Below are 20934 nucleotides of genomic sequence, written 5' to 3'. Positions count from 1 at the left end.
GATGACAGACGCAATGCAATGCTGTCATTATTTTTATGCTAGAGGCCGCTTAACTTTAGAACGTAAATATAGGTCGTAATAAATGCTTGCACAAACGACCTATATGGTCGTTTTTTTGTTGGAGGACAGGCTCCTTCAAGAACTTTAAAATGTTATGGTTTAAAATAGAAATTAATTTGGCTTGAGAAAGCCAGGCCAGAAAATATGAAGTTTAAAAAGTTAAAGAAGTTTTAGGAGTTTAATTAAGTTTTAAGTTTAATGGTTTGTAGCCTGAGATAGTTTGAAGTTATTAACGGTCATGTTACTCAAAGAAAAAATAAATAATATTTGCTAACGTCATATCATTATAGACTGCACGATAGTACCACAACATATTTTCATGTCTGATCAGGGCGATAACCACCGTAGACATTGAGGGGGGCGAGTCACCCCAATAATTAGAAATCGCTAAACCCTTTTCTCAAATATTGCCAATTCGAGAGAAAGAGAGAGAGAGAGAGAGAGAGAGAGAGAGAGAGATGGAAGTTGTGTGTATACACGTTTCTCTTTTTAGAGTGAGTTTACGTAAAAACAGCGATTTTATCCTCTCGTTGCTGGAAAATATAATGTAGCGATTCAGTATTTAAACTGAATTTAATAAAAGTCGAAAATAGAATTGGGATTGGGCCTTAATATACATTTACATAAGAACCTGCAAATACTGTACAGATTAATTTCTAATAGTACACTAGATGCTATGAGCTTATCAAAACTGCATTTCTAATAATTATATATAAAATAAGTTCATGGCAATTACCCAGCAACACAGCTAATCAGAGGCATGTCGAACAAGAGTCACGCCACTCAGCTCCCGATCCTGCAAACACAACTTTGCACTGTGGGAATGTAAATGCTTGTTCTTGAATAATTCTCTTAGTGTGGAGCTTAGAGAACAAAACCACAGTATGGCAGAGTTTATTCAAATTCCTGTGCTGTGAATATTTTACACTGAGATCCTTTAATAAGATACATAATGCAGACTAATATTGTACTATGCCGTATGATTCTTGTAAGGCAAGAGCTGAGACTCTCTGCTCTGAAAACAGCCCAGGAGGGCAGAGCAGAGACCCGTTTATACAGAATAAAGACACATTTACATCCATAATGCTCTGCAGATTGTTTGATCCACACATGAACATTAAGCTGACCTGGGCACAGTGGACAGGTACGTGACGAGTCGTCTCAGGTCCTCCTGTTTTATTCGGTCATGGTTACTCCTGGCAGGGAAGGTCAGGATGGGGCCACCTCTCTTATCACGACCTCCTGCAAAACAAACAAAAAAAAGCAAATAGTATCAAATATGTAATTTTATTCTGTGTTCTGGAAGTACAAACTATGAATCGCTGTATTGTTTATTGTCAAACATAGTAAAAGGAGATTTCCAGAAGACCCTGAGTGACAAATTACATATATTTAAATTTAAATTGTTCAGTTTCTTCTTATTTTTGTCATTACTTTAATGTTTTGAAACATTACTATTTAAAACATCTGCATCCTCTCTTTCTGTTCCCCTGAGAAATGTTGCATTCACTTCCAAGACTTTAGCTTGCTCTGAGAAACTTCGAGTAGACTTTTGTGATGGAAAGAATATGAGGTGGGAGGAAAAGCAAATGCTATCTGTAATGAAACATTTAGTTATAAATTATGATTTATACAGGCGTCATTATGCCATGCTGTAATACTGAAAACATTTTCACTATACTTTTTTCATGGTTAATTTCTAGCCACCACAATTGTTTTTACCATCAACTATTTTGGACTAAATAAGACTGAGAAGATATCACCAAACAGGTTATCTATTTCACCTATTACCATTGCTTCTATTTAGGCTTACTAAACGTTTATAACTAACTCTGTGTGCTACAGAAATGAAGGACAACTCTAATCAAGCAGGTTTTGAGGAAAAGTGAGGATGAGATCATTAGATGAGAGCATTAGAAGCAGTTATAGCAAATAGTGACTAGAGAACAGGAACCATGATAACAAACGGTAGAGATTGTGCTGACACCTCTAGAGATTCATCCCTCATTTTTCCCCTAAATAAAGTGTCCTGAACACCTTGATTTTGAGATACATTTCATTGATACATGTAGGTAAGAGAGAACTCATATAATACTCATTATGGCAGTTTCACATCACAAAGCATTCAACTTTGATTGCAGACGGACAGACAGTGGTTGGATTGTAGGCATTTGATGACTGCTGTATCTCACATGTCACAAGATTAACTAGCACACAAATCACTGTGCCTCAAATACAATATTTTGACTTCTGCATGGCATGCTTGAACAAGCTCCCTAAATTCAGCCAGCTGTTAACATGTGAAACAGCCGCAGGTTAAAATCTGTGAAATTTCGAGAAAACCCCTCTGCACCCACCCTGACAGACAGATGTTTGATAGAAGTGAGGAGAGGCCCATCACATCAGTGTCAGTTAAGAGCAGATCATTACAGATCACCAAACACCAGAGCCAAATGAGAAAGGCCCAGTGTCAGAAATAACAAATAACCAGAGTGAAATGTGCTGGTTTTTTGTCACTCACACTCGAAACATCTCTTAGATCTCACACTCACCTGATACAAACGCTACTTTTTCTCTCAGCACAGGAAGGACATCAGATGCTTTAATTCCTTCACTTCTGAAAGACCCTGAGAATGAAAGATAAGAAAAAGTGATGTTATTTTCATTTGTAATCTCATCACTCATTACATTTCCACAGTATTAAACACCCTAGTGATTATTCAGATATTATTCAAAGATCATACGATGCTCATCAAACACATTTTAGGCTTCATATAAAAAATTTTCATTGTGCACAAAAAAAAAAGAAAAAGTAACATAAAGCACAAGTAAAATAAAGTTTAATTAGATTTATAATTCGTTATATTAAAAATCTTTATATTAACCAACTTTCTATTAATGCAACGCAGTAATTGAGAACCATTGGTGGCCTCCCAGTGGTTTCCATCATGGCCAAATTAATATTATGTGATTTAGATTAAAACAGGAGAAAAACTTGCATTGAAATGAAATTGGACAAGCTCAGTACGAATTTACTGCTGCAAGTTATTTATTTTCTTTTTTATTAATTGGAAAGTGTTCAGTGGATTGTGGGTGATTGGATCACCAATGGTATGCTTCAAAATATGCATAATTGCAAATGCAAAATAGGATCCTTCAAACTGAGACAGTCTATAATGGTGGCTGATTGTATCGCAGATGCTTGACCCTACTAGGATGCAACTTTCTCATTGAGAAGCACTCATACCCTGTAGTATAATGTGTATACTGTAGCACTGATTCTGGATGTTGATTGGTCATCATACAGTAACACTGATGATGTAAAAACATCAGTTCAACAGAAGTGTTTCACTTAATATAAAGCAATTATAAAATGCACAACAATTAGGGTTTTTTTCCCCTCTAAGGGATTTTGGGAGACATGCATGAAACATTTAAGTTGATCCTTAAGATCAGGATACCATAAAGATAACTGAGAGCTCCATTAGGTTTTCTGGGCTATGAAAACACAACCCAGCAATAAAGGTTCCACTGGGTCTACAATAAACAATCTTCTTTCTGTCTCCTTATCTCCATTTATCATGGCCAAGCCCCTCTCTCTTTCAGTCTGGACTTTTTAATCTTACTATCATGATGATAAGAGCCATCATAAACACTCAGGATGAAGCCGTCTGAAGCGAGGTGTCTCCTCAGTACTAGACTCCTCCTCCCTGAGGAGCGGATCAATGCTGCCGATTCTTCACATCAAAGACATGCTGGCGACTCTGCTAATCAACGAGGTTCAGAGAGGAACATGATCATGTAAGAGCTGCTTGAAGATTGCATCAGATTAAAGGCAGATGTAGTTCAGCAGATGATTAGAAACATTCGAACATGGATAATTAAGCGCAACCAAAGATTTGGTACTTGCTATAGCTAGTATTAGTATAATTAATGGTGAGTAACATTCACATTTGAATCAGGCTCATTGGAAACATTCATCTACCTATAATTTTTTGCAAAACTCTCCGTCTATCACTGCAGTTTTAAAACTGAAATTAATGCTAGTTTCAGTAAAACATAAAAATATTATTACAAAGGCAGGCTATTGAGTAATAAAGACTTATTTCTATACAGTTATTTGCACAATACTATGCTATTTTGACATCAAAAGAATATTACTCTAGAGCATGATTAACAAACTAAACTGTATTGAAATTTGCATCACATATCCAGCTGGATATGAGTTGCTTTTCTTACTTAGTAAACTTGCTTGGTACCTCACCCTGTACAGCACTGCGCAATGTGCTCAGGTTCGAATGACAGTAAAATAAAAAAATATATATATATAAATAAAAAATAAAAACTTGTAGAAGCAAACTAAAACTGCATGGTTGCTTTTGCAAATTAATTTTTATCTCAAATTTGCTTTTGTTAACTGTTAGGTTAGTTTAGGTGGTGTGTTATTTTCAAATCAAAATGACTATTAACATTTGAGCACAATTCACTGGACATTAAATTTCCTAATTGCCAAGATACGTAGACCGAGTATCACGATAATGCAATGTTGTTCCATTGATCTGTTGATGCAAATTATCTGTTTCAGAGAAATGCCAATGGACGCTTCACTTCGAAATTGGTGCACAATCTGCAAGAGGCATTGTAATATAATTGTGGCACTGTTTCTGATCTGTTTTATCAGAAGGAAAAAGCCTGTGAAATGCTTTCTCTCAGTATTTTTTTTAGATTAACAGACATAGACTAAAAACCACAAAACCACAAATGTCCATTAATGGTTGACATCATTGGCATCTCTTTCTTCCCTGTTATTTGACCAGATGCTTTAAGGGTTAGTCCACCCAAAATTTAAATTAGCCCATCAATTACTCTCACTCAAGTCATCCTAGGTGTTCATGACTTTCTTCTTTCAGACGAATCCAGTCGGAGTTATATAAAAAATTGTCTCTGATCTTTCAAACTGTTTAACGTCACTCGTTGGTTGTTGCACTGCATGAGTCCAAGATAAGTTAAAAAAATCCATAAAATTCCATCCATAAAAAAGTGTCTCTGTAGCAACAAAGGTCTCCTGTAGAGTTTTGATGTGTTTTTGTAAGAAATATATATCCATATTCAAAATGTAATAATCACTTTAATCTAGCTTGCGCCAACAGTTGTACACAGAAGAAGCTCTGGGCAGATGACATATGAGGTCAGCGTTGTGCATGCACCGGTGAGTCTCCTGAAAAACAACGTTCATTAACAGGAGCAAAGGAAGCAAAGTTTCCTTACTTTTGCAAAGGAAAAACAGTCTCCTCTTGGCTTATTTCGAAATCCTCCGATATTCTTCTTTAAAAATCCTTGTTTTGTACTTCTAATAAGTGACCATTATTTTGTTTATATCTTTCCTCTTTGTTTCTGTGTTTCTGTGTTTCTGTGTTCGTCACTTCTGAGCAGTGCATGTGCAAAACCGATCTCATTTGTCATTCCCCCGGAATGCTTCCACGTACAACAGTGAGCACAAGCTAGATTCAAGTGATTATTACATTTTAAAAATTTATATTTTTCTTACAAAAACACATGATTCGCTAAAGGAGGACTTTTTTTTACCCCCTGGAGCCCTGTGAGATACTTTTTTTTTATGGATGGGCACTTTTTATTTAACTTCTTTTGGACTAAAGCAGTGCAAAACCCACTGAGTGCCATTGGCTAATCAAAGGCAATTTTGAATATAATTCTTACTGGATTCGTCTGAAAGAAAAAGTCATATAAACCTAGGATGAGTTGAGGATAAGTAATTTATGGGCTAATTTTCATTTTTGGGTGAACTAACCCTTTACATTGAAAACATTTTCACACACACACAAAAAAACTGCATTAAAAAAAAGTGTGAAATAACGTTTTTTATTTAAAATGTACATGACATGAATGCTACAGTTTAAAATGTTTACTTTGCTGCATACTGTGTCATACAGTACCTCAACACTATTTTAGTACATGGCTCCTAACTTCTGAAAATGCTTGCTAAATCAGGTGAGAGTCATCTCTTTCTACCTCTAATAACAGGGTGAGTGGTGTTTGAGAGGTGGGACGAAAGAGTGGATGAGAAAATGAGGAGAAAAAGTGAGGGATGTGACTGAGAGATGAAGAGCTGTAATGGAGCAGAAATGAGGGATTGGATTACAGGAAGACTAAAGCTCAGCCCCATTAAAATGAGAGACAGCATCAGATAAAAGAGCGGCCGTCTGTCTGCGCTCAGATCATTCAAACACCTGCATTAGTGCTCAAACTATCTGTCCTCCTTCAGAGCGACTGCAGAATTTATGAAGGCTAGAGGGGAAGTGCACTTTCCTGTACCTCTCTCTCTCTCTCTCTCTCTCTCTCTAGATATTCAGAGCAAGACATTGATATGTCATCAATAGAGCCCTGTTTTCATAGCACCTCATCATGTTTCTAGGAACATCAGTAGCCTTTTTTGTGTTTCTTCTCAGTTGCTCTTTCGCATTTCTCACCTCATTCTATAGTGTTAATGAAGCAGTTTGCTACATAACTTAAACTCTATTGACAACATGTTTTAGTGGAAAAATATCAATCATCAGAAAAATAACTTTGACTTGTCCTTATTTTTATCATCTTTACAGTAACACGCTTACATTGAGAGTCTATGGGCCAAGTACAATAAAGGACTCTAAAAGCAGAAACATGATATTTTGGCTAAATTATTTAGTAAAAATGTGTTATCTGAGCTTTAAATTTGCCTAAATTGTCCTTTTGAGGTGGGGATACCTTTCAAGTATACTAACATACTGTAATTCCTGTGGTTGGACTTTTCTCTGTGTAAGTGAAAAACTGTAATATGATCTCAGCATTTGTGTTGAAATATTATACAACTTTTATATAACTTTGGCTGTACTTTTCAAATAGTATTCAGCCTGTATGTGCTGACTGACATTATTTGACAAACGCTGTCTTTTGTGCTTTCGGTAATTCTTCCTGACATCCCTGACATTTAAAGCGTCTTCACTCCCTTTTCACTATAGTCTTCGATACACTAATAATAAACCGGAAGTATAATTAAATTAGTTTAAAGTGTGCTCAGAGAAGTTTAATGCAGTATCCTACTGCGTGCAATAGCTCAGACCCTGTAAAGATTTCCTGAGATTTCCTTATTTAAAAAGTGAATCAAGTGAATGTGACATCATCCGGCTTTGTGTCTTGAATAGAGCCTCATTTTCATCTATTTAACACAGCATAGATGTATTCTTTGTTAAGAGACAGCTGGCAAGCACTGAATCAATGTCAAGCATTTACTGTCAATGTTTTCACCATATTGAATGTGTATCGCGAGGAAAGAGCATTTCTTAAGAGTCGTCTACAGAACTGAAAGCAGAACAATGAGCTCTTTGTCACGAAATAAACCACAGTTTGCAGAAGATTTTATGCTTAATGTTATTTTAATAGTGACACTGAAAAAAAGAATTTGGAGACAAAACTATTTTGACTCTTGCAATTAAATTTCATAATAAATATCAAAGAAATGGCAGTAAATAGACAGACTGAAATGCACTAGTATTTCCATGTGCACATGTTAAAATGTACACACTCTTTGCTGGGGAGACATTTATTTTTTTTATTTTTCTGGGCACAAGCAGCATGTATGATTTTTTTTTCTACTGGTAGCAAGTCTCCAAATTTGCTCTGCAACAGCAGCGTAAGCAGATCTTGCGTGCACACTGACATACCAACTCCAAGAGTTGTCTTCACTAGAATCTGGGTATTTGTTACTATGAGATAATGAGCCAAGAAACCTCTAATAAACACTCACACCAAACAGTAGCAGCACAGAAATCTGCTCGAACCCCCACCTCCTGTTGTTAAGGACACCGTGACCCCCAGCTACTCTTCTACAGAGAAACCAGGTCAAGCCCAACCCACTGAAAGAAGCTTTCTCCAGCATGACTCTAGTACAGCTGAAACATTTATTATAACACGCACACATTTAAACACTGATATCTTCAGAGCAATCTCAGTATATGGCTTATAGTGATGTAGGCAAGTGGCCATATGCTGATCAGATGCTTTGTTTCTCCCTGGAGAGAAATGCAAAAAGGAGGTCCAGGTACTCCATAACACAGAATCCAGAGATTGGATTAAAGAAAACACAAATCCCATTTAAACGGATCTCCATATCGACTCAGTAAATCAAGCTGTTGGGGACACACGGGGTCTCTGTACTGTACTTGACGTCTGAAATATGCCTGCATGCCTCAGTGCACATCTATTAGGTCAATGACACACATGTTTGCTAATGTTCTGTAATGGAAGAGATTATGGATCAAGATGACTAATGCCATAAATCTTTTAGACATTACAAACAAATAGAGAGTTTGTAAGATCATTCCTGCTCTCCACTGTGAAAAAGAAGTGCACTTAATTGTACTGAATGTGCTGGTCACACTTTATTTTAAGGTCCAATTCTCGTCATTAAGATACCATTAAATTTGACTTTTGCCTCAATAAACCCATTAAACAAATTTGTTACTCGTTAATAATTAGTATGATATGTATAATAATAATTTGTAAAATATATTTTTTAAATATAATATTGATAAAAGGCCACTTAAGTGTACTTAAGAAAGCATACTTTCATGTTTCTTAACACACTTAAGTTGACTTAATAAAAATAAAAAAAATAAAAGTCAATTTGTTTTGATTTGTTGACTAACATACTAAAGCATTTGTTGTTCAATGTTGCATTTATACATTAAATTAAAATTATGCATTTAGCAGATGCTTTTATCCAAAGCGAATTACAGTGCATTCAGGCTAACAATTTTTGACCTATCATGTGTTCCCGGGGAATCGAACCCCCAACCTTGCGTTGGATAACACAATGCTCTACCAATTGAGCTACAGGTACACTAAGGTAGCCATACATTGAATTAAAAAATATTTCAAAGACAGCAGATGTAATATTGAAATTGCACATAAAATTGTACTTGAGTCCTACTTTTATTTACTATTGTTTTTAAGTATTTTTTGATAATAAGCACAAAGATACTAAGTACGTTTACTAAGTACAGTCAGTGAGCTGAGACAGCAAATTAAAGAGTTCTGCTTTTGTACTGAAGGAAGATGAATAGAAATCAAAGCTCGCAACAAGACGGATCACAGATTGTTCCATGCTCTGTGTAAGAGAAGGCAGCACAACTACAGAAGATAGTGTGTTTTTGGTGTTTCTCAGCGTTTTGTTGCTATAATCTCATATTGTTGTTAGTGTGCTGCTGTGCAGTTGCTAATGAGTTCTAGGTGGTTGCTAGGGTGGTACAATGTGGTTGTTAGGGTTTTTTTGAAAGTTGCTTAATGCCCACCTCAAAAGCGCGCACTTTAAAATCTCTGTTATTTTCTGGCTTCTCAATATGATTCAGGTCCCCACTTTCGAAACAAGTCTATCAGATTTTTTTTCTTCAACATGGCAAAAAAAAAAAACCAAAAAAAAAAAAACCTGTATTTAGAAAAGAAACAGTATAAACTGTATGATCTGAAGTATCATTCATGACTTAGAGTTGGTTTAATACTTAGGGTTAATGGTTAGTTGAAATCCAACAGCCTTAGAAAACAGCACTAATTAAAGGCATGTTTACACCCAAAATAAATCAGGGAATGATTATCCTCAGGCCTATATACATACAAATATCATTAAAAGTGAGCTTGGCAATTTTAACTCATAACTGACTCCTGCTATCTAACAATCTAACAAACGATGCAAATACACACACACACACACACACACACACACACACAAACATACATCCTCTAAATGCACGGAGCTGCACCATATGCATGTCAGCAACGGTTATCACATGCAACCTTCACCCTTTCATTACATGGCTTCTTGTTTTTCTCTCTGAAAGTTTTCCAACCAAAACCTCATGACATTCCCGTCACATGCAAAAACACTTAAAAATCAATGAACTATTGATGGAGAATGCATGGCACACTGCTAATTAGAAGCTGAGAGGAGAATCAATGTGCCACCAGGACTGCCAATATGACCAAACCTCACTAATGTCACCGAAAAAAACAACATGACAAACCCAGTACAACAGCATTACACACATTATACACACAAGAATCACACCACATCTCTTGAATATTAATGCAACCATATTGGAATACTAATGAGATCCCAAAGGATAATTTAATGCAATTGAATAATTTATGCACACACCATACTGATGCTGCGTTCCAGTCAGGTTTGTGAGCTCGTAAGTCACGATTTCAAACCAAGACTAACGACTTTGTATCGTTCCAGGCAAGTCACGCCAAACTTCCTCAAGCGCAAGGAATTGTAGCTAGATTATTAATTTTATTGCAACGTTACATTGTCCTAATATATATTTTTTTCAACATGTACCACTTGCATTAACACGGTAGGCAATATTGTTCGTAGTGGCTGCCATCGTTGTTTCGCGTGCTGTGTGACGGGTTTGACGTTCCAGTGCACTTTCACGGGTTTAAGGCTGGAAAAACACGGGTTACGGGTTGCCTGGAATCATTTTCAAGCACATGAAATTTGAGTTAAACAAAGCTAGAGTGGATATCACCTGACAGCATTAATACTGTAGGTGCGTGTTTGTGTGTAAATGCATTTATCCTAATGCAGATCACAGTACTCCTGACCTGAATAGACATCCAAACAAAGTCTTTGCCAAAGACACACTTCAGGTGATCCCATCATTCCCCAAACAGAGCACCACAGGCCAGTGGCATGGACTGATTCACACAAACGAATAAGAACAAAAAGAATGTTCATCTCATTATGCCAGAACACACTCTCCTTCCAGCACTTAAACCACAGTTAATTATTAATTAATGAGGAAAAAGTTGTACAACGGTGCACTGGCTTTGATATGATTTTATTTCATCTTGATTTGCAGCGAAAAAGCCTTTATTGCCATTAGAGACACCGCTTATACCGACAGGAGACAATTTATAAATGACAAAACCACATATTGTATGTGAACTTCAAAACAAAGGGATACCCACGAGTCTGCAAGCTATTATCCGAATGAGGGAGAAATCCATATGCTTTTCATTAATAATCAGTCAATTCTCTGATTGTTTTCATCACAACATCTCCAGCTGGATCTCTTTATGTTTCGTCTACAGCCGTGTTTCCTTTCTTCATGAAAACCATCCAAGATACAGTTAGCCATCAGTTACGGATTGCTGAGGTAGTCTTAAAAGGAGATTTATGGATAAAGGTACTGAGCTTGATTTGTTTTATCCCTTTACAAATTTGTAAACACAAATGTAACAAAAATGAAACTCTGTTTATAAAATGTGTAGAGCTAAAATCTTAGTAAAGCTGCAACAAGTAATATTTTGACATCTTGGCCATCCTTGTAAAAAAAATAAATACACTTTAACATGCTTTCAAAAATAGCAATTATTATGGAAATACTATACATAAGTGCAAACTAAATTTAATGATTTTGGCCACTTGAAAAAAAAATAAATGTTTAATGTATATTTAATGCAGTTAGCTAAACTTTAGAGTGCTTTTTTCCGCCCATTTTAGTGGGCCTTAAGTACACACAAATCTATATAATTTCTTATCTTATAAATATAGTAAAAGTGTGCTGTTAAGTACTGTTTGAAGCACATCCAGTGCACAGTCAGAACAATTAAGTACAATTATTTTTTCCCAAGGGCATGCATATGCATCTACAAAACACAAGAGACCTCCAGAATGCCTGACATCAGCGTAAAGACCCCAGCAAATTGAATCACTAGTGGTCAATGGACAGGCTTTGAGATGTGTGTTAATACCAGGTGTAAATTGTAATCCGTCTCTGCTGACCATTTTGGATCGGACCACCTGGGATAGATGTTTCTAGCAGGTGTAAACACACTAAGTAGCACAGTCGATGAACTAGCCAGACACGTGTTCTCCTGTGTTTTAGGGAATCTTCCTCGCTCAAGAGGAAACACAGGAAAAATAAATTAGTTCACTGCAGCTGTTGCACCAAAACCCCCAAACAAGATATCTGATATTCCCTTCAGATCTTCAGAGGGTTATGATGGCTTCATGCAAAAATCTGTTCACATATTGCCTGCTACAAGCTCCTTACAAAAACCTTAAGTCTTAAGTCACATGGTTATATTTGTAGTAAAAGCCAAAAATACATTGTATGGGTCAAAAATATTGATTTTCCTTTTATGCCAAAAATCACTAGGATATTAAGTAAAGATCATGTTCCATGAAGATATTTAGTAAATTTCCCACTGAAAATATATCAAAACTTAAATTAATATGCATTGCTAAGGACTTCATTTGAGCAACTTTAAAGGCAATTTTCTCAATGTTTAGATTTTTTGGAGCTCTCAGATTCCAAATTTTCATATAGTTCAGCCAAATATCGCCCTATACTAATAAACCATACATCTATTAAAAGTTTATTCAGCTTTCAGATGATGTATAAATAAATACAAAATAAAAAAAAATACATAGAGCTACTACACAACAGAAAATATAATATTCCAAGAATAATTTCAGGGAACATCTAGAGTTTTCTATCGCGAATGTGCCGAATCTACAAAACACAAGAGTAACCAAGAATCTGCTGATGTAATTACAACCATTAAGTGATAGAGAAGGGGAGGGGGAGGCCGGGGAAGAGATGAGTGCTCGTGCCTCCATTGTTAAAAAAATAAATAAATTGCTAATCAGCATTGAGTGTTCACTTTCAGCGCTGAGGAGTGTTGAGAAAAGGAACATCATAGAAGAGGCTAGCCTCCCGTCTTGTATATCAACCAATCATCATAGAGACGTAAACGACGTGCTATTAGTTTGAACATCTCCCGTAGCAGCTGGGCTGATTATTTGACAATTTACCAAGTATTTATGATGAGTAGCGATACTGAATATATTTTCTTTACGTTTTCTGACTAAAAGCCACCAAAAAGCCATTTTAAAGTGGTTAAGCAAATAATAATAATAATAATAACAATCGGCAGGGATCCCCAGACCAATACAATAAGTGTGCCTCCTCTATTTTAAAACCCAAGAGTCGCCAATGGTCATGAATAGCTTCAGTCTGTCCTGCTGGTTTTCAGTAGCACTCTGAATAAATTGGGATTCCCATGTGAATGCATGTACAGCACTGTCAACATTAGATGGAACGCTATGCTAATCCCGGATCGCACGTCTTTAGATTTTCCTGCTGGTGAGGAGTGGATTGCTACCTGCGGGAGCCTGATATCCCAAGTGGGAATCAGCCTCATGGGAAATGCTCGTTATCCGAGTCACTGTCAACACTCATTAGTGCTACACCATTTCTGAGGCTTGACATACTCCCACTCACACACACAGACTTAAACTATTCCATCTAGCTGTACTGCACTACTATCTGTTTCCCAGATATCAACTATTCATTATAGGGGTCATATGATGCTGCTAAAAATAATTTTTATTTGGTGTATTTGGTGTAATGAAATGTGTTTATGAGGTTTGAGGTAAAAAAAAAAAAAAAAAAACATTATTTTCCACTGTACATTATTGTTTCTCCTCTATGCCCAGTCTTTTGAAACGCATTGATATTTAAAACGCTTATCAGTCTGAAAAGTGAGGTGTGCTCTGATTGGCCAGCTATCCAGTGCATTGTGATTGGCCAAATACATCAAGCATGTAATGGAAATGTTACACCTCTTAACATATTGTGATGTCTTGTCCAGCTGGAGCATCCATGGTGAAAGCCGATCCGGCGATCCACAGTGCAAAGTTTATGTATTTTTTCAGCGACCAGCACAGATTGGCTCCAGACATGATGAAGCGGATATCGCCCTCTATTGGAAGGCTAAACAAAGTAGTTTTGCATTCACACTGAAACACACAGCGTCTATAGGACATGCAGCACCAACACTACAATGAGAATAAAAGGTATGCCTTCTTTCTTTGCATGAACATCTGAGCGGTGTTATGCAAATCTTCCCACACAGTGACCTACAGATGTGGGGACATTTTAGATCTCTACAGATCTTCTTTATGGACCAAAACACTCCAAAGAGAAAGGAAAAAATGAAATCGCATCATATGACCCCTTTAAGAAATGCTGACTGATGTCAACCGAGATAAATTACACCAGTTTAATTATTTTCTTATCTATCACTATCTGTAAGCTTTGAGAATATGTTGGTATTCAAGATAAAGGATAGTAAGGCTGCTCTACCTAGTATCTCATTATATTTTATTTCTGATCAACACAGGGGCCACACTTACTCTCACTAGATTCTAGCTATGTGGCAAAACTATACAGTGGCATGCGAAAGTTTGGCAACCCTTTGCAGAATCTGTGAAAATTTGAATAATTTTAACAAAATAAGAGATATCATACTAAATGATTGGAATACATGTTATTATTGAATACATGTAGTACGGTTCTTACTGTGTGCTGTTACCTGGATGATCCACGACTGTCTTTCTGTTTTGTGATGGTTGTACATGACTCCCTTGTTTGTTCTGAACAGTTAAACTGAGAACTGCTCTTGAGAAAAATATTTAAGGTCCTGCAGATTCTTCAGTTTTCCACCATCTTTGCATATTTGAACCCTTTCCAGCAATGACTGTATGATTTTGAGATGCATCTTTTCACACTGAGGACAATTGAGGCACTCCAACACAATTATTAAAAAAGGTTCAAACTATCACTGATGCTCCAGAAGGAAACAAGATGAATTAAGAACTGGCGATGAAAACTTTTGGAATTTGAAGATTAAGGTAAATTGTACTTAATTTGTGTTCCGCGTAACATGCAAGTATCTTCTGTTGCTTACGAAGGGCAGAAACACATTTGAAGAGAACTGCATGCTTATTTTCTTTTCTTCATCAACTGATTTGCATAATTCATTTAGAAGACAACACACAACAGCCGGGTTCCAGAATTAAAAGTCCTTTTCATTTTTTTCATTTTCTCCATAGAGTAATTGTTTTTTAATGATTTCATTCCAGTCTTTAAGACAGACCTACTGTGAGACCTACTATTAATCAATGCATGCCTTTGTTGAAGCCATCAATCTTTTTTTTTGTTTTGCAGAACTGTATCAACAACATCCTAAAGATAAAGTTACACCAACTGGGAGCTAGCGGCAAACAAATTAGGAACATGGGATAAATACTTCACGAATGAGGAAGCTGTAAAAAATGTGGCAGTTACTGTTGCAGTTACTATAGGGAACTAAATCAGTGCAAGGGATTTTTAGTGAATCCTCCCTGGTTAGTGAAGCACTGCTTAAAATATATTGTTTATAAATACCAAAAAATTTAATACTAAAAAAGGGATGGAAACAACTTTATATAATTTCGCTCATCTAAAATCATTGAGCGCTGAGCCGTCATTCATTTATACATATGCAGTATGCAGGTGATTTCCCTGGCAGCCACTGAGATTAAAGGAATGAGTTCTGGAATGCTGCCAAGTAGCCCACAAGACCACTAACGCAAATTTCAGCTCATTTGTAGTCATGCTAATAAGAGCCGATGCCCATTGGAGAAATGGGGAAAGCTGACAACTGGAATTACACATGTGCAAAATTTCATTGTCTTCATGAAAACTAATTGGACACTAATCAGATTCACCAGCCCTCTCAGGACATTAGACCATAGTTATAATGAAACGTGTGACAGCAGCAGTCCTGACTAAGGGTGAAAACCCCCAAGAGTAGAGAGGAAGTCATTTGTCATTTTGCAGTAACACTGTACAGCCAAAAACACAACACCTCTGACACAAAACAGACTCCTGAATCAACAAGCATGAGAGGCCATGCATTATGCTTATTTTACCATGACTGATGGGTATTGCTAGGTCTAAAAACACCTTAAAGTGGTCATTGGATGCCCATTTCCCACAAGTTAATATGATCCTTTAGGGTCGTCATGAAAAGTCTAAAACATGCTTTGGGTAAAAATTGGTAGCGCAAAACAACACCCTTTTTACCTTGTCAAAAACAGCTCTGTTCACAGTGACCCATTTCTGTGAATGCCCCTTTAAATACTAATGAGCTCTGCTTACCCTGCCTTCTCTTCTATGGGATGAAGAGCAGTTATCTAGACTGTGAACTTTAGAAACATAGAAACTATTGTGGACTGTTTACAGCTCACTCAGGGTGGTCAGTGTCAATCAACAATTGTGGGAGGGGCTGGTCTTTGTGATGTCACACTGCTAAGAACCTGGGAGCAGCATGACAGTGCTTTTGATTATTGGGAATTAAAAAAAAAAAACTGGGTTTTTATAATTATAGGGTTGTTGTGTAGACACCGTTATGGTCAAATAATATGTAAAAGTGATTCTTATGACCACTTTAAATATGGTAAAGTCTATATGATAAAAACTGTATTGTACTATGGTGTGTAACTGCCCCCGTAGGTGGCCGGTTGAAAAAGATATTCTACTACTTTTTCAAGCATTCAGATTGGCAAATTTCATCTAGAATATGATTAAAAATGATTACAAATTCGATAAATTTACATCGAAAGAGCCATATCTATGTAACTACCAAATAACCACACCTAGTAATGTCAATCTAGGTTCATTAAAAATGTGTTTTTTGGTTACATTTCTGCAACACAGTTTCAAAATAAACGTGTCCATGGCATATTCTTATTACATTGGTACATGCAAGCATTGCTGCATTTTTAAAACGCTGCTTTACGTACAGTATATACTGCAGCAGTTCAGAATTAAAATGTCCAGTGAGTGCCTCTAAAAGGTTCCATCATGTTGGAAAATAATATACCTAATCCAAAACCCAACTGTAAACATATCCGTAAGTGTTAACCAAAGCAAAACTACTATAAAAACAATGCATTTTAACTGCCATCCATGATACTTAAATTGTTTTATTTTGTTATATCTGTTATATTTTGGAGAAAAAAAAATTAAACGCTATAGGCTAACTGTAAGCTTTTATGGTGTGCTATGTCACAACATAGTTCATCCATTCAGGTTTTACAGCTGGAACTATCCATTTATAAACACCTTTAAAAAGAGCTGAGAATGAACGCCTGTGAGAGGTTGAAGGTAGCTGTCTAAATATAGCTGACATTGAGGCATGAGCCACAATGCTATTGTTATTCAGGCGATGTCATATTGAAGCCTCTTTGCTGTTTGGAGTTAATGGGCCTTGACCATACACAGAGGGAGAGGACACATGCAGAACATTTTCTAAAGCAGAGAGAGCATGTATTTACCCACACTGACACTTAACTTCACTGCCCTAGAGGATAAATCTCAGATGGCAAATGGGGCATGGTTAAATTGAGCCAGTGTGTGTGTGTAATTCAAAAATGTCACACACACCTCACAAAATCCATTTTAACACACTACGCCCTTCACCATTTGTGTCAATCATCTGGTAACAGGGCAGCGGAGCGTTCACAACCTGTCAATCATCTTTCAATTCCTCCCACTTCATGGAATACTGGAAATCTCCATGGATACAGCAGTGGTCTTCCCCATTCAGATGAGGAGGAGGATTGTCAAAGTCTTGTCGTGTCAGAGAATGCCAGTCCAGAAGGTCAGACGCCTGAATAATTTATGCTATGAGTTGAGTCTTTCTGGAAAATCGCTTTTGATGAAAATGCTTAGTCATTCAGATCATTATCTTGTAGAATTTGCTCATAAGCATCTGTAACATGTCTTTCCAATTTAGTTTGAGATGTTGGAGTTAACCGACTGAGGAAGGGGGAAGTGTACAGGAAACACAGACAGTAGGTCACCACCTTGGATCCAGACTGTAAGACTTCATCCTTAACAGAAGACACCTGCCATCCACTGTTAGAGAGCTTACAAACCATTCTGAACTAAACAAGTCAGACAAGCCTTCTTCACAACAAGATTTAACAAAGAAATGTTCCAACAGTTTAAAAGAGCATGACGCTCTAAGGTCAGTGTATGGCATCTCCATTGCCAGACAAGAAATTATGCTAAAACTTTAGTATAGGGACCAATTATCACTATTAACTAGTTGTTTATTAGCATGCCTTTTATTAACATATAGACTGTTTATTAGTACTTATAAAACATTCTGCATGACGATATTCTGCATCCCTAATCACAATCAGTAAACGTCAAGCTTTGACGAACTGAACTGTGGGTCTGTCGCGTCACGTTGGGTCCATTGATCAGGGCAGATGTTGAAAAATGTTCAACCGCCAACACAGGCGTTAGCCAATCACTTTGCCTCATGTAAATACCCTGGTGCAGACACTAGCCAATCGCCATCATGCAGAACCAGAAAACTAATGTGATTGGCTCTTGCACTATGATGGTTGCGTCAGCACCAAGCTTCAGAAACGCCCTCTATCAAGCGTCGATGCCAATGCGCCATGTGAATGTACCATTACTGACTATTAATAAGCAGTAAATAAGGAGATTAGTGAGGAAAAATTATAGTTAATTATTTAGTAATAGCAAAAATTTACCATAAAATAAAGTGTGACCGAATTTACGAGTGATATTTTACTGGGGCACAGTGGTAAAAACCATTCAGAGCATCAGTACCCATATAGCATTCACAACATTAGTCGCACCCGACCGAATGTTTTGCAATTTGGCAAGCAATGCAGTCAGTGGTCCATTCATCCTTAGAAATTATGGTGATCATAAGTAAGCGATTTTGTAATGGAACACTTGACGTAACACGAATATCCAAAATACTGCAAGACGCACTGTTGTGCTTGAATAAAATAAAGTTTACTCTAAATCAATCAGCAATGAACAACATGGCTTCGAGCTGTTGTGTGTGTGTGTGACATCATTGTCAGGCACTGGTTTGCATAATCACAGTCCTCTGCTCTATTACTGAAAATCAAACCCTGTTGTGACAGTCCTGCTCTGAGATCAGGATCTGGCTCTGTCGTGACGCGCTCCCTCCAGCACACACGTGTTCTCTGTGAAACTCAGTCTGCCGTCCATCTGTTGGCCGAGCGGCTGCCAGACAGCCGGCACTGATCTGAGAGCAGCCTGACTCTGAGATCATATAGCAGTGAACAGAGAGAGCTGGCCACTGATGTAAGAGCACGTGCATGCCCTGCATAATGTTAGAGCCTAAATGCTTGAAAGATATCATTCTATTACTATAGCTACATGAGTACATTAAGTATGGATAAACTTTTAAATAAATTTAGTCCCTCATTGACTAGTCCCTCAAATATGTGAGATGAGGCTTTCTCAGGGGTTTAAAAGCAGAAATGTGAAGCTTATGTTATTGTTAGCACTTACTAATTATTACCAAAAGTAATGCTTTTGATTAACGTAAACATATAGCAAGCAGGGTTTCCATGCTTAAAAATGTGTCTACCTTACATCTTTGAAGAACCTTGAGATTGCTGTAATTTTACAACATGTTTGCATATTCATGGTTCCTTGATGTTTCATTTTTGTTTTTTTCATTCATTTATTTTAATAATTGTTAACATTTCAATAATTTCAGCAAGCAGCAGACCTTAGTTTGGAAAATCCAGCTTTTGGGATAATTTCTTCCAAAATGCAAATTCTCAACCAATTACTTTTGACATTAGTGACATAAAACGGTTTTATGAATAGAAATGTAGCAGCTGGTGGTGCTGAAGCACAGATGTCACTTATTATTAAAGCCAAAATATGTACTCAAATCTGTTTTTATTTTGATGTTTTCAATGCTGCTTAACAAAATGCCACTGAACTATTAAATTACTTCACAAATATAAGACACCAAACTATTGTTTTTTACAATATTTACAAATGGCAACATGGACACATATGTAAGCATGGAATGTAAGTGGATTGTAAAATGCATTATGTAATATATAAACAAAATGTAAGCAAATCCATTTTGAAAAATATGATTATTTTAAAAAAATGCAAATAGTTAATAATTAACTATGCCATCATTTTATTAGGGCAATAATTCTACCTGTTTCATGAATGCATGACTAACAAATATGCATCACATAAAGTTAATTATTTACTTTAAAACAATTACAATTACAAATTAATTACAATTAAAATGAATGTCTATTGTACATGTAATTCAAATACATACACCTTCTATGTAAGCTTAAATATTTTGTGAGTGTATTTGTGTGTTTGTGTAAATCGGATTTTGCACAAAATGTATATAATGAAAGAATTCTCTTTGGGTGAATGATTCATTTAACTGACTATCAAACCCTACAACAGAGTAACGTTAAGCATCATTAGCTAAATTTGAATCAGAGTTTTGTAATGGTTGTAGACAACATATGAAAACATCAAATGCAACATCCTGGATTCATCCCAGCTGAAGCACTGATACTGTTATAGCAATTACCGAGAGTGGCCAGGTGGTTAAACGCTTGTTCGCAGCCTCCCTACGACAGAAGAGACTCGATTGATCTCTCCAGCAGCCCTATCCATCCCCGGAGACAAACGTGGGAGTTAAATGACTGCAACAAGACAGCAGGTGTTGCTTTATTTAACACAGACATGGAGCTCTAAAGATGATCAGGGGGAATCCTGCGTGTTTCACATATACCAAGGCATCACACATACACATCGAAGCGAAAGCCTGGTGCCAACTCGTGCAGAGCTGCTCCGTTTCTATCAACTGATTGGATGGTTCTCTGCCAGTTCTGTATCGCACAGGTGGGTCTGCTACTGGATGGCTGTAAGATGGATTTATTGAGAAACATCTGTTAAGAAAATCCTCCAAAGCACTCGCAAGGTGTTCATACTGAGATTTGAGACATGTTTTGCATCTCACAGGGTGACCTGCTCTCAAGAGAGATGCCTACAAAGAACAGAGAAAGAAAAATACTACCCTATTCCCTAAACAAGACCTGGACATGCATTTAACATTTAAACTGTTCAGCTTCCA

General features: G+C 36.8%; 1 protein-coding gene across 2 annotated transcripts in view; it reads right to left on the bottom strand.

The window, feature by feature from the left end:
• Positions 1 to 20934, bottom strand: part of LOC113109162 (kalirin-like) — a 200650-nt gene that overhangs the window by 128420 nt on the left and 51296 nt on the right. For both annotated transcript variants that reach the window (XM_026272756.1, XM_026272757.1), the window contains exons 2-3: positions 2613 to 2687; positions 1188 to 1302 (exon numbers count right to left, since the gene is read on the bottom strand). In XM_026272756.1, coding sequence (XP_026128541.1) covers positions 1188 to 1302; positions 2613 to 2687 — 190 coding nt within the window. The remainder of the gene's footprint in view (positions 1 to 1187; positions 1303 to 2612; positions 2688 to 20934) is intronic.

The sequence above is a fragment of the Carassius auratus genome, chromosome 9, assembly GCF_003368295.1.
Source record: "Carassius auratus strain Wakin chromosome 9, ASM336829v1, whole genome shotgun sequence".
Lineage (NCBI taxonomy): Eukaryota > Metazoa > Chordata > Actinopteri > Cypriniformes > Cyprinidae > Carassius > Carassius auratus.
Note: the sequence above shows the minus strand (reverse complement) of the source record. Positions and strands in the feature narration are given on the sequence as shown.